The following is a 15,982-nucleotide window of genomic DNA, read 5'->3' as shown; positions in this document are numbered from 1 at the left end:
ACCCTAAACTCGTAAACATGATAAAATTAACTTTAACCAATACCCAGTCCACAGTGAAATTCAGAGGTGAACTCTCTCATCCCTTCTACATAAAAACTGGATTGAGGCAAGGAGATGGCCTCTCACCACTCCTTTTTAACTGCGCCCTCGAATTTGTCATGAGAAAATGGTATGAAATAAATCCCAAAAATATAAAAATGGGTACTAAGAAAAACTCCATCACACTAAATTGCCTGGGATTTGCAGATGACCTCGTTCTTTTAGCAAATAATATTCAAGAAGCCAAAACACAAATCATGAGCCTTCAAAACCTAGCACAAAAGATAGGGCTTCATATCTCTTTCGAAAAAACTGAACTAATGGCCATAGATCCTCTGGTAATACAGCACATTACGGTAAACAGTCAGAAAATTAAAATAGTAAAACAATTTAAATATCTAGGGGAAATAATAACTTATAATTTAAATGAAAAAGTGACATGGCAAAATAGGACAAATAAAATGATTAAATCCCAAAAATTAACTTTGTCAACATATAACAAAAAATGCCTTTCTGCTAAAACAAAACTTAAACATTATAAAACTGTAGTTCAGCCAGAAGTCACCTACGGAAGCGAGAGACCCTTTTCAAAATCACTCAGAAAAACTGAATTGATAAAATTCTGAAAATAGAGAGGAGAATTGTCAGAACGTGTATCAATAAAAAACACCAAAAAGAAGGTCAATGATGGATTGTGCCAAATGAGGTGGTGTATGGAGAAATAGAGCCTGTTACTGATACTATGCGGGAAAAAAAATCTCTTTCTTTGATCATCTCATAAGGACACCGGAAACAAGACTCAAGAAGTATCATTGAAAAGCTCTGGTTCCAAAAGCTAGAAGTAGGATGGATCAAAGAAATTAGAGAAGATATGAAAGAATTGGGAATTTCCCTGACTGACCTACAGAATAAAACTGGAAAAATTACAAAGCTAAAAGACAAAAGCATTAGATTTAAACAAAAGACAGACAAACGACAAAATACAATGAAGAGGGTGTTTACGGATGAAGAAAAGAAAGCAAGATCTGAATGGATGAAGAAATACTGGGCAGCTCGAAAGAGTAAAATAACACGCTTTTCTCAGAAAAGATCCAACTAAAATTGACTTAAGTGGTCCCATGTTGGCTGTAAAAGCATAATAATAAATATATATATATATATGTAATCACATAAATATTGTTGGGGATGTAGGATGTAGAGGGTATACTGAAATGAAACGACTAGCACTAGATAGGGAATCTTGGAGAGCTGCATCAAACCAGTCAAATGACTGAAGACAAAAAAAAACACATAAATATATGTAGTCAGTGTTCCCTGTTGCAGCTTCTCCTGTGATATTTTCGGGGATATTGTGGGGCTTTCCCCGCAATATTTTTTTTTTAATAGCAAATTTATTTATTTATTTCACATATGAGTGCTTAGCATAGTATCCTTTGTTGTGGCTTTGCCCGCTCTGTATAGTTACTTGTGCTTCCTGTTGCGGTCAGGGGATATTTAGCCCATCTAGCCAGAGGGCTCGGCCCCCCCATGAACCTCGCTGTATTCATTAAATTTATGTTGATGAGAATAATATAAATAAAAATTAAAGCCTGTTCAATTTATAAAAAATATCAGTGTGTTGTAATTTTTTCAGAGCAACAGTTTGGTCAGTGTAGGTGAAACTTTGATATAAGAATGTGGGTTTCAAAACAGGTGGTCTCCATCTTAAAAATATTAGTTATAACAGTTGCCCAGTAAAAATATATTTTGCTCAGTTCTTAGTGTTACTTGACAAACAGCAACACTAGAGGTGACCCTACTTCGTTTCCCTTTGTTTTTTTTTTAATTACTCTCATTTTATATTTTTTAGTCAAATAACCAGGCACAGGTGCATCCGTATGCATAGTACGTACAGTAACAATGGCTTTGTTAGTTGAGCTGCTGCACCATACACAGTTGCATCGTTTAAAAAATTGAAATTAAAAAAAAAAACCTGAAAATGGCCTTTAGATATTTATATAAAGAGTATTTGCAAGCCCCAGTCAAGTGAATATTTCGTTTAGTATAGTTGGAAATGGGAAAATTTGCAATTGATGTTAAAAAATTTTTTTTACCTTTCTTCACCCCTCTTTCAAGGTCGAATTTCAAAAAATCTAAAAACTGGTTTTTAAATACAAGGTTTATTCAAAAAGTAATGAGAATTTTGAAATTTCACGGGTTGTATTAGTCCGATTCTTGGGATTGTTTCGTTGTATTTGTAAACATCTCTGAAAAGTATCTGCATTTTAGCCCTATTGGATGTTTAGTCTGTTGTCAGCTGTCAAAAGGATAACATGTTTTGGTACGATTAATGATTTTTTTTTTGTATAAATAATGGATCAGAGAATTTGTATTAAATTTTGTTATAAGAATGGAATAAAGTGTAGCAATGTTATAAAAATGTTAAATATTGCTTTTGGTGAGTCTGCTATGAGTAAAGCAAGGGTTTACGAGTGGTGGTATAAGCATTTCCAAGAAGATCATAAAGACGTTGAAGACGATAAGTACCCTGGATGCCCAGCACATGAACTGATGAAAACAACTGGTGAAAGAAATGATTATGAATGATCACCAAATCACAATTAGAGAAGTCGCTGATATGTTGGGATATCAATTGGCTCATGCCATGACATTTTTTTAGGTGTGAAACATGTGACAGCAAAATTTGTTCCAAAATTGTTGAATTTTGAACAAAAATAGTGGCTAATGGAAGTTGCCCGGGAGTCGCTAAATGAAGTCAAAAATGATGCAGAACTACTGAACGTGTCATAACAGGTGATGAAACATGGGTTTACAGATATGATGTCATCATTAAGGCTCAATCGTCCCATTGGAGGTGTTCTGGATCACCAAGACTGATAAAAGCTTGATAAGTACGATCGAATGTGAAGGTTTTGCTCATTGTGTTCTGCGATTTTAACGGCATAGTGCATCATGAATTCTTGCCACAAGGTCAAACGATCAATAAGGAGTATTACTTACAAGTTCAACGCCATTTGCATGAAGCAATCCAAAAAAAAAAAAAAATTAGATTTGTGGCGAAACAATTCATGTTTTTTGCACCACGATAATGCGCCTGCTCACATTTCATTGTTTGTTTGTCAGTTTTTAGTCAAAAACAACACTAATGATACCCCAGCCATCATATTTGTCAGCCATGACCCCATGTGACTTGTTTCTATTCCCAGAAATAAAGAGAAAATTAAAGGGCTGTCGTTTTACAAGCATAGATGAGATTAAAAGTGAATAGCTGAAAGAGCTAAACACTACTCCAAAGATCAGAGTTCCAGAAGTGCTTCAGGGATTGGAAAAACTGCTGGTATAAGTGTATAATATCTAATGGGGGGGACTATTTTGAAGGAGATAACATTAATTTAGATGAATAAATAAATTTCTTTCCAAAAAGCAAAAATTCTTGTTACTTTTTGAACGCAACTCGAATGTACATGAAAATTACACACATAAAAATTCAAGTTTATATCTTCATTTTTTACCGAGAAATTAAAAAAAATAGCCGGTTTTCAAGAAAAGATTGTAATGTAAATCCAATTTAATCCTTTAACATCAGAAGTTCAAAAATCTAGAAATTAGTTTTTAAATATTTACATGAAGATTACACATACCAAAAGTCAAGTTGATATTTTCATTTGTTATCGAGAAATTAAAATAGTAAATTTGATTGATACTCCATTTTAACCCTTTAAACTTGGAATTTCAAAAAATCATTTTTTAGTGTGCAATTACACCATAAGAAGAACTTGTATACAAATTTTCATCGATTTATCTTCAGTAGTTTTTGCTTGATGTTGATGTATCGGTCAGTTAATAGGGACATGTTATTTTATTTGTGTATACATCACAATATACACCAATGTTTTGGTGTACAGAATTTAGGATATTCTGTAGAATGACTGTTCTATTTGTAGGTATCATACCTGGAAAACAAACTTCGTCTAGGCATTGTACATAATGGCTAGATATTTTATGGAATACTGAAGGCTGTTTTATTTAAGGCCATATATATAAAATTTAAACTTTATTTTAAAATTTAAAAAAAAAAACTTGTTTACAATCAAACGTGTAATTAACATTGAAAATTGAAAATGCAAATGACACAGTACTCTAAATAATAAAAAACTATACAATTTTTGATAAAAAAGAGTAAGACTATTATATAATAAAATGAATGGATAATGAAAAAGTAAAAAAAACTACATTCAAAAATAGAACAGTATTTTGCATGAATAATTAAATAAAAAAAACTGAAATAAGTTACAATTTGGACCTTGTTTAAAACATAAAATACATTTTTCATTTAAAAATATTAAGAACATTTTAATTTTTTTTTTATAGCTTTATGATTTCTTGGTAATGAATAAAACCTTTACGATTGCATGGTTCCTACAGGCAGGAATTTTTGGAAAACTCTTTTCAGAGAATTGCATTTTTGTTACTGAATTAGGATAATGTTAGTTTTAAAGTATTTTTTACGTAATGCCAAAATATATTTTATATACTTTCCTGGCATTGGGAAGTGGCATCCTCATCATACAGGACATTGTAACTATGCGCTTCAAGCAATCTACCTAACAGGGCATGTTAGGTAGATTTCATAAGAAAGCTATCTATTGTAATGTGTACCATGATTTGACTTACGGAAAATTTTGACGTGTTTTCGCATTTTACATCCCTCAGATCTCAAAAACACAGTCCAAAAGTTTACACATACATTTATATATATCTTTCACTTTCTTGTGGACATGATAACCACTGTAATTTTTCACCAATCACTTTCAAATTAATACACAAAATATAATGGCCCAAATTCTTGGCTGAGTTAGTTAATGGGCAAAATCAGACCATGGGGGGGAGGGTGGCTTTTTAAAAAAAAAAAATTATCACTAACTTTCTTAAGTAAAATATCGAATTCGTTTAGAGTTCCTACTATTCTTTGGATAAGGGCCTAAAACTTGTCTAAGTAAAGTTTTTTGATAATCGCCAACCATTGGCCCAGGGGGTGGAAAAAATGGGGTTTCGATGATAAAAAGAAAAAATCATACCTCCCTTAATAGGCGCAGTATCAAATCGGTTTGAAGTGGTTGTTAGTTCTCTAAACATTACCTAAAACTTTTGTCTAAAACAATTTTTGATATGACCATCCCTTACAGCAAGGGATGACCAAAATGTTGCTGGAGTTGTAAGAAGATGGAGTTTGTCATACGCTAAACATGTATTTCACATGCAACTGTTGTCGTATTGAGTAAATTTGAAGTTTTTCTTTACTTTAAGGTGGAAATCTTTTTTTCACCTACTTAGCACTGGTGAAATCTACCTCCACCTTCCGGCATGCCAAAAGGAGATTTTTTTTACTTAACATTTACTCATTTCGTTTATTTTAAAGGAGGAATATTCCAAATTGCAGTTAATTTTTTCATCGTGAAATTTAAAAAAAAAATTACCGTTGAAGAATTTAAAGATTGTTAACTGTTTTCTTGGAATTTCTTTCAAACTACCAAGGATTTTTTTTGTATTTTTGGTAATTAATTGCTTTTGAATGGCATGTTAAAAGACTTACTCGATAACTAGTGATTAGATAAAAACTTACACCCAGAATTCAGTCGGTTGAGAAGAGATGTGTATCATGATTTTTGTGATGTGTGTAAAAACATTTTGGACTGCGCAATATGGACCGAAAGGCAGTGACTTCACACAATAAAGAAAAGCAACATAATAAAATAATTATCCTGAGGAATTCTCAGGCTTCCCTGAAAACCTTTTTATCTTCCAGTGGTACTTCAACGCAACAGACTAAAACTTTGATCAACAGTTGTGATACATCTGTATGTTCTTTGCCTGCATCTTCTGATCAGAGTAATAGGATTTCAGCAGCAAATGATAGATTTGAATCCCTGATTCGATATATGCAAAATGACAACATAATTACTTATTTTTTTGTTAAAAAGACTAAGTTTCTAAGGCTGATATTATGTAAGTTGTACAAAATAAGTTATCCTTAAGTTCATGTGAAGATATTGGCAACTTTTAAAATTAATTTCCTGAGCTATTAAATGCTCCTTTGTCATTAATCATGGCCTTGCACCATACTTTGATGATATTCTGCAAGTATGCTAGAATAATGACTATCTATATGAATATCTTTCAAGTAAATGTTAATGTTTGTTGTCTCTACAAAATAAGGTGTTCTGTTCTAGTTCTCTTATTTGTATTACTTTTAGTCACAGTGATTTTAGTTTTCCTTTAAGTTGTGATCGTACATATATTCTTTGTTATATTGAAATCTGTGTTTCTTAGCATTTCTATGCAAACCAAGTTATTAAATATTATTTTTTGTTTACTTTAGAAAATAATTTAGGCTAGTTTGTGAAAAAGGTTTAGCAATCTTGGGTGCAAGTCAGTTAAACAAGCCTGCGATGTTTCTGTGTTTTAGTTTTTGATACTTATAATTTTTTTAGCGCTGAATATAAAAATAACCCTTATTCTTTTCTATTATGTCAGGATTTTTTTCAAATTGTAAATTTCAAAATTTGTAAAAAGTTTGAAAAATTGTAATATTAAGTAGATGTAAAATGTTTTTTTAATAATTTGGTTTACACTCTTTTGGCTTATACTATGCATTCTTATAGCTAAACAGTTGAGTGATCTGAAGAAAAAGGAGTGGGGGATCATTGACCGCTTAATTTCTAATGAAAATTGCCACAAAATAAGCGTAATTTGTATTAGTGAATTTTTAAATTAATTTATTATTATTTATTTAATTAATTTTTATGAGGCATTTGTCATGCCTTTGGAAACCACTCTCCCTCTCCATCGCAGAGTCCCGCGTGACAATCACCACATAAACTGTCGTCGAGATGCCGCTACACATCACAGCTGCATGATATCCCATGCCCTTTGGCAGTGCAGCCGCATCCCACCGACAGTGTCGTCTGCTCATTTTAATATGCTCTCGTCGAAATGCCGCTACACCTCAATGGCTGCATGGCATCCCATGCCCGTTGGCAGTGCAGTCGTCATTTCGCCGACAACTTCAACAATCAAATTCACCTCTTTCTAACTAATCGTGGCTCGCTGCCAAAGCGCCCACCTTAGGTCAATCGGACTGTCCAGGCGGACTCCAAATGGCCCACAGTTTCCTTCACCTCATTGTTGGTGGTGTAAGGATTACCTTTGAGATCCCGCTTGAGATGAGGGAAGAAGTAGAAGTTGCACGGAGCCAAATCTGGGGAGTATGGCGGATGCATAATTGGCTTAAATTTTAGCTTGTGGAGAGCCTCTGCAGAGACGTGCGATGTGTGAGGCTGCACATTGTTGTGTTGCAAGATTATGGCTATGGTGGTCTTTCAAACGCGACATACTCGTCATCTGAGGTGTCTTAATGTCTCAATGTATCGTTCAGAGTTCACTGTTCTTCCATGTTCCTGATATTCGATCACATAAATGTGTTCAGTGTCCCAAAACACAGTTAAAAAGGAGTTTCTTCGCCGATGCTTGAGTTTTTAATTTTTTGGATTTGGTGATTTGTAATGATTTTATTACATGCTTTGCCTTTTTTCTTCCGGGTTGTACTGGTGTACCCAACTCTCATCCCTGGTCACAATATTGAAAAGGAAGTTATTATCTTTGGCATGATAGCGCTGCAAAAGTTCTTTGCATTCACATTCAACACGATTCTGCATGTGTTTGTCAGTTTGCACGGTACCCATTGCGCACAGATTTTACAGTAATCCAATTGCTCAATAATATTGCCTACTCCTTTAGCTATGCCTAACTGAATAGCGATGCATTGCTGGATGATTTTGCCGGTTAGTTTGAGGCAAATCATCCATCTCCTTTTGATGTTTCTCATCAGCCAAAACTGGTCGTCCACTGTGAGATGAGTCCTCAATTATTGCTTTACCAACTTCACATTCATGAAATTTCAGCGCCCACCTGTTCACAGTACACCTTTCAACATTTCATTATCGTAAACTGCTTTTAAATGATGAAAAATATTTATTAGATTTATATTTTCTGCTCTTAAAAATTCAGTTACTGCTTGCTGTTTTAACCGTGTTGACATATTGATGTACTCAACTTCATTTTAACTGCTACTGAAAACAAACTGGTAAACTGATTTCGACACATTATCGCAGGTTTGTGGAGATGGAATTTTAGCTATCATGTGCTGCTAGGCCCAACTAGATAGTGCCTTTTCTCTCTGTGTAGCACACTAGTGTGCAAATGTATCAGCCGAGCCTTGTACTAATGAATCTCGTGAAAACGGTGGAAGTATCTAAATGCCAAATTCAGTTATAAGATAGACAGTCAAAAACTTCCCATTTAAAATTTTCTAGGAGTTACCGCTGTTTGCTTGGAGCTGTTTTTGAAAAGATGTTAAGTCTCCTCCAGTTCTTTACTGTTCACCAAAATGGTTTATTGTTTTGCAGTACATTAACATTTATTATCTTTTTTTGCCACATAATGAATGATTAAATTCATTTGATCTCAAAAGACTGTCATTATGAGTTTTCAAGGCAAGAGAATCTGTTAAACTAGTTTGATTTGGATTCTAACAAGGCTGATGTCATTTCATCAATTGGATGATATTTTATGATGCACAATTAGAAACCCAAATTTTGACACAATACTGATAAGAAACTTCATTTTGATTGGTCCAGAAACAAACAGAATTACACCCTTACGCTTTACCTTTTTTTGATGCTAAGATGCATGGAATTCACTCTATAATAATTTCTGTTTGTGCGACAAACCTGAAGTGAATGATGATAATTTTGTTGATTAATTGCAACACATATAGAAAATGACATACTGAAAATCATCCATAATGATCACCGGATGCCCAGTTAGGATCATGGAGATTTTTTCCTTCCCTCAATTATATTTTTGACAGCATTGTCTTGTTGACATATCCATAACGGCACCATAAATTTTAATTTGTTGATGAATTACACCCTATCACATAGTTTCAGAGTAAAGAAATTGAATAACAGAATTTTCAAGTTTTTAGTTAATTTTAAAAAAAGACAATGGCTTCTCTTAAACTAGTTACATTTTTGATCTGCTGTACATTATTGATGCAAGTATGGGAACTTCTTTCCCTAGAACTAGTGTATGTTTAATGTAAACCTTCCCTCACTTAACTGCCATTTTTCTTAAAACCTATATTTTTCTTTGAAGTGTAACAGGGTCGCTAACAGCTTATTTTGCTTATTTTTAACGCACTATTTTGAATACTTTATTGATAATGTTTTAACTTAACACTTTACATAACCAGTAAAGTACAAGGAAGAATATGTATTAATTCATTCTCTAAATTGTTAAATGAATATTGGATATTCAGTGGTGCCTCCATCAGTTCCTTTTGTTAATAGAAGCAAATTTTTAAAATTATATGCGTGAAATGAATTAAAAAACTGTATTATTTTGTAAAATTCATCCATAAATTTTTTTTGCTAGATGATATGCGACATAAGCTTGAAGCTTGTGCGTGGGATATGGAGATGAAATTTTGTAGCTTATGAAAAATGGCATGACTGACCAGGATTTAAACGTGGGACCTCTGAATAAAAAGCCAAGATGCACTTCATCACAGAGATACATTGAATTATATTTTACCTGATTTTTACTAATAGTGAAACTAATATGTAACAGTTATATATTCTCTGCTAATTTAAATAAAAGTATACCCCTCTGAAATCTGCCTGTGAATTTATTTACTAAGGTTTATATTTAAATGTGTAAAAATAATACTTTCTGTTTACTCTGTCTATTTAATATGAGAATTTTCATATTTTGTTATTATTATATACATTAAAAGTTTATTTATTTTATAAAGATGCCTAGTTCTGTTAAGATGTATTTATATTTTTATTTCTGTATGCTCTGTAAATATGTTTCCTGTATAAATTTATTACCATTATTCATTTTATTTTAATATATTATACTATAATTATGATATTAAATTAATTTATTACTATAGGTTTTAAGTGCTTTATGATGTTAGTTTTATTATCCCATAATATAAGTTCTTCATTTTGTGTTCTTACAAGGTTATTTGTAATTTGTATTTTCAATGTCTCTTTTTACTTATATTTTTAACATTTTAATGAAAATTTAGGTACTATTTTTGCTCACTTGTGTCAAAATTTTGCAATTTATATTTGTTTTCAGAAATAATTTTACTTCAATTTTTTTTTTTTTGTTTAATTGAAGCCTAGTGCTGAAATACTACTATAAAATACAGAAATATCTTTTTATAACCCTTCTTCTATATTGCCTTATTACTACAACCATTGATGTATTACATCTATATCACTACTTGAGTAAAATAAGTTTCGAAACTATTAAAAAGATTATCTCATCCTGGTTCTGCTTACAATATTGTGGAATGTCATTTTTATTTCCTTGTACGAAGTAAAGGAAGTATTGTGATTGTGAAAAATTTTAGTTCTCAAATTTCAATGGAAATATCCATTTTCACCCTCCCTGAATCCATTTTGACTAGTTTTGGCATGACATCTGTATATTTACGTACGTATGTATCTCTCATAACTCAAAAACGATTAGCTGTAGGATGTTGAACTTTTGGATTTAGAACTGTTGTAACATCTAGTTGTGCACCTCCCATTTTGATTGCGATCGATGTAACCAGAAGTGTCCAAAAAAGCACAAAATCCAAAACAATTTTTATTTTGGACTCTTTCTTAACTGTAGTAATAAGCTCTCATGAGAGCTCTTCAACATTATGTCATAAGTGATACTTATTTTTATTGGTTCCAGAGTTATAGCCAAATGAAATTTTAATTTATGAAATATTTGGGTCAAGTGGAAGGCACATTGGTTTGAATCAGACTTCATCTCATTGATTTATTAATTATATTATTAACCTCTGACTGTAAAAAAAAATTTTACAATAAAAAATAATCAGAAGTTATTAATGAAATAAAACTTTATGTACGTTTCATTTAAAAAAATGTGTATTTGTAATTTAATAGGCATAAAGGAAGTCATGTCGTGTCCACATCAGAGTTTTTATTGTAACAAAAATAAAGTACGTCATTGTATTACATGATTTTCAGTTATCTCCTGTTAGATTATTAAATTGTTATAGTTATTACTATATCACTTGTTATTTGTTTCAGAGATGTATATATTGTTTAAAAACTGGAGCAACCCTTGGTTGTGTACTGTCAAGATGTAAAGCAGTCTTCCATTTACCATGTGGTATGAAACGAGGTTCTTTACATCAGTTCTTTAAGCAGTTCAAGTAAGTTACAGGAAAAAATTTATATGTTTTTATTGGTTTTAATCAAACTTTTGTTTAAATCGGAACTGTTAATATACTGTAGAGTTGCTTTAATTTAATAAATAATGTCATTTTGTTGTTCATAAGAAAATCAACATTTTACCTAATAAAAATATAATTCTATGAAACTAATATTTACAAAGCTCTTAATGATTAAACAATTTTCCGAGGTAAGATTTTATAATTTTAGGCTAAACTTAAAATATCTTAATTATTTCTAAGATAAATTTCTTTTGAATAAGTAAAATGACAAATAAATAAAAAATAATGCAAGATAGAGCATTTATCAACATACTTTTTTGTGTATTTTATCTTCAATAAGTTCAAGTTCAGCAAATACTTCAAGGAACATTCTATATATTTATTTCAACTTACACTTATCAAGGCAGATAAACTTACCTACCAGACTTATAAAAATAAGTTAGCTAATAATGTATACGTGATTTATCAAAGAGATTTTTCCGATCTAAAAACGCTTTAACTCTACAGCTGTTTGTTTGCCGGTAACGAATGAACTACGGGCTGTTTTTATTTCAACCTCTGATGGGCTATTAAAAAAGACACATTGACATGAAATGATTCTATTACTAAAAGTTGAGTGGTATCTAACTTATTTTTCTACATATTCTCCAAAACGATTGAGGTATATTTGACATACCATGATGACACCAGCTTTCTGATGCCCTCTTCAAAGAAGTTTGCTGCCAGTCAGGTAAGGTACATCTTGACAACTTCCTGAAGTTCTTTGTTGGAGATGAAATGTTGTCTTCCCAACCGTGCCTTGAATTCTCGAAAGAGTTGCTAGGTCTGGACTATACGGTGGATGATCAAAAACTTCCTTGCGTCACGTCGGCACAGTGCAGTCGGCATTGTGGATCAAAATCACGCCGACAGGAGCATGCCTCTTTGTTTGTTCTGGATCGCTCTGCAGAGGCAATGTAAAGATTCACAATTTGACCTTTTTCACAATTCACCTTTGTTATTGTTGTCCTCTGCTCTGTAAAGTCCACCAAAAGACACCTTTATGGTCTCAAAAAACTGTAGCCATTGTTTTTCTGTCGCTCAATGTCTGTTTGAAATTTTTTTTTGACTTATTTGGAGAAGTGTCCATCCCCACTGCTTAGATGTTCTTTGGTTTTTGGATTGTTATACCGGATCCAAGTCTCATCGCCAGTAACGATAGACTTTAAAAACTCTTCTCCCTCATTATTGTAATGCGTGAGAAACATTAAGGCTGACTTCATTCGCTGCATTTTGTGATCATCAATCAACAATTTTTGGACCCAACGTGCACACAGTTTCCAGTATCCTAGGTCTTTAGTCACAATTGATACAGAGAAGACCTTCAAATTTCTTGAACTGCTGCAGAAAGTTCACGTATTGTAAACCTCTGTTTGTCGCAGACAAAACCATCAACATGGTCAACTATCTGTACAGTAACGACAGACTTATATCCTTGCTCACCTTCGTCATGGATTTCTGTTCGCCCTTCTTTAAATTTCCTACACCATTCACATACACTACTATTACTCAAAGAATTAGACGTACACTAGGCTCATTCTGTAATGGATTTCAGCAATGCTACATCATTTGGCTTGCAGAAAATATATTGCACTTCGCAACCCACACTTGGCGACAGCATCAATTGTAGCAGCCATGTTCAATCGCCTGTAGCTTGGCTCAGACCGAAGCAGTGGCAGAAATTGTGATGGGGGGATGGTGTAATCGCACAACGCACAGACTTTGTTCCCACCTATCTCTTGTTTACTTAGATGCACGATTGAAGGTTGAAAAAAAAACAGCCCTCATATGTTAAATCATGTGACTAGGCCGCATTTCATATAAATAAAAAGGTGAACAGTCACAATGTAAGGATAAAGGAATCAAGAGCCACTACATGCAACATGAAGTCAATCTCTTCTGCTCCATTTCCTGAGAAAAGGTTTATAATCCATAATTTTTTTGTGGAATTTTGTTATGGAAATTCCATATTCGGAAATGTTGCAAACAGTGGGTTTCTCCACAGTTACTAGTAGATTCTGATGAATTGATTTTCCAACCGGATGGAGGATTACCGCATCGGCATCTGTAAGTTTGATTATTTCTTAACAATGTAGCTGGCTCATTAGCTCAGTTGATTAGAGTTGGATCGGGTTAATGCAAAATTAAACCCATCGTTTACAATGATGGGTTGGCTGTAAGGGACTTGCTGATTAGCATTTCACTACTGGCCATGAAGATCATCTGATGTCATTTTCTGTCATTTTTTCTTGTGGGAGTTTGTAAAAGACTCCAGTTATGATTCTTCTCTTCCAATAATTGTAGATAAATTGTAAAACTGCACAACACAAAGACTGCAGTTATGTAATTGGTTGAGTACGGGATAAGTTTAACTATCATATATGTGTATTATATATATATATATTATAATAAATATTCATATTTATACAGAGGGTTTCAAAACAAATCCATCCACATTTCATTTCAAGACTTAATTTTTCAAATTAAATACAACCTTGTGATAAATTATAAAATATGTTAGAATATGAAATTTTACTTATAGAGGAATTCCTTATACTTTTTACAATCTATATGTAGAGGTTGTATTGAAGTTTTTAGGATGTTAGTTAAGGGGAAGAATTAGTGATTTCTTATGGTTTTTGACCTGAAAAATCAAATAAAGTAGGTCCCACAACCATATCCACAGTAGGTTTTGGGGGTGTTAAATGGGTGATAAACACATAAAAGTTGTAGAGAATTTAATTGTGAACAAAGTGGTGAAAGATAAGTTGAATAAAACAAAGAAAAATTTAAAAAATTCAAATTTTTATTTTGAAACAGTACATTACACATACCATTTTATAATAAGTGCTAAAAAATGAGCCCATATTTAGAAAAAAATTCTTGATGCTTCTGTACTGTTTTTGTTGCTCATTTTAGTTTTTTAAGTTTCTCAGCTGCAGCCATAATGTGGACAATTGAATCCTCATGAGAATGTATTTTTGTTTTGTGTACAATATTTTTCATCTATCCGAGATGCAAAAATCTAAAGCTGTTACCTCAGGCGATCGTGGTGGCCAGGAATGTGGACCTCCATAACCGATCCATTTTCAGGAAAATAATTTAAGTAAGTGGAAACAGCACAAGAGAAGCGGGGAGGTATACAGTCGTGCTGGAAGTATACTTTGTATCTTGGCACTAGAGGAACATCTTCAAGCAGCTGCGGCAATTTTTCTTGAAGAAAGTATATGTAGACCTCAGCATTTAAGCAGCCAGGTAATAGTACTGGTCCAAACAGCTGATTGTGAAGAAGACTGCACCGTACATTGATGCTAAATCTGTATTGAAAATTATCTTCTATCATTTCATGAGAATTTACTTCTGCCCGTGTGTGTTCATCGGCTATCTCCTGGATGTAGTTGAACTGGCTGTTTATGATGAGAATAAAACTTATTTTAAGTATCCTGCAAAGCATCAGATGCAAAATTCTGATCCGCTTAGAAAGACATCGTGTGCTAATGCCTTAACTACGCTGAACTGCATCGATAATAATTTTATTAATAATTAGTGTCATGTTGGACACATCATTTGTAGCTCGTACAAATACTAGGTAGTGAACTGTTTCCCAAAGATTATGAAAAGTTACGCTAACTGTTTTGGGATCTGGAATTCTGAGATTCAGAAAATGTATTTCGTGCAGCGGCAGTAACATAAGCATTATAAAACCCAAAATGAATCTATACCGTATCAGCATATTCCTCTATTGTAAATAAGAATGGCATTAGTTCAATGGTAAACTGATAATGTTCAAACTAAAATTTACAGAAAACCTTAGCTAACAAATCTTATAACAGCATAGTTCACAACACCTGATATATTTAATGTACCTTACAGAATGATTTAAACTCTAATACAGTATTGCTTGTTGTTGATTACTTATTTTATTGCCAAGTTTGAAATTATAATTTTTCTAATAAATTTATTGTATTCTGTCAATAAAAAAAATATCTAATATGTCTACTTTACTTTGAGACCTCTGAAGTAAACAAAACATGCTGAGCGAGGCAGTATGAACTAACTGGGTGTACACAAAATTGTGCAACAGTAACTGCACTCTTGGATAAGTTTCTGACCGAATAATAATAATACAGAAATAGTTGCCTATTGCTCTGTGTATTCTAAAATATTTAATGGTTATTAAATTAAGAAAAGGTTATAAATTTTTAGTCATAACAGTTATTTTTGATGGTAATTTTGTTTTACTATTACAGTAGTAATGTTCATACACAGTTAGCAGCTGTACAGAATAGTAATAGTTTAATGAGATAATAAACATATTTAGGTTTGTAAATCATCTGTGAAGTGCTTTATACAAACCCATATTTTTATATGCATAAAATAAAAATAATATAATATGCATGAAAATATTTAATGTGAAAATTAAAAATTAAAAACTATCTTTTTTCCTCCCCCCGCTTCTTAATATTTTATCTTTACTGTGTTTTAACTATACAGCAAGAAAAATTCAGCCATAGTTATTAAATTTCATGACACTGAAAAGCACTACAAACAAAATCTTGATTTCCAGTGCTGGAAAAA

At 32.5% G+C, this 15,982-nt stretch overlaps 1 protein-coding gene across 3 annotated transcripts in view; it reads left to right on the top strand.

Moving 5' to 3' along the window:
- Positions 1-15,982, top strand: part of LOC142327269 (uncharacterized) — a 90,739-nt gene that overhangs the window by 15,239 nt on the left and 59,518 nt on the right. For all 3 annotated transcript variants that reach the window (XM_075370154.1, XM_075370152.1, XM_075370153.1), the window contains exon 4: positions 11,220-11,344. In XM_075370154.1, the coding sequence (XP_075226269.1) occupies positions 11,220-11,344 (125 nt within the window). The remainder of the gene's footprint in view (positions 1-11,219; positions 11,345-15,982) is intronic.

The sequence above is a fragment of the Lycorma delicatula genome, chromosome 7 (assembly GCF_047948215.1).
Source record: "Lycorma delicatula isolate Av1 chromosome 7, ASM4794821v1, whole genome shotgun sequence".
In the NCBI taxonomy this organism is placed as follows: Eukaryota; Metazoa; Arthropoda; class Insecta; order Hemiptera; family Fulgoridae; genus Lycorma; species Lycorma delicatula.
Note: the sequence above shows the minus strand (reverse complement) of the source record. Positions and strands in the feature narration are given on the sequence as shown.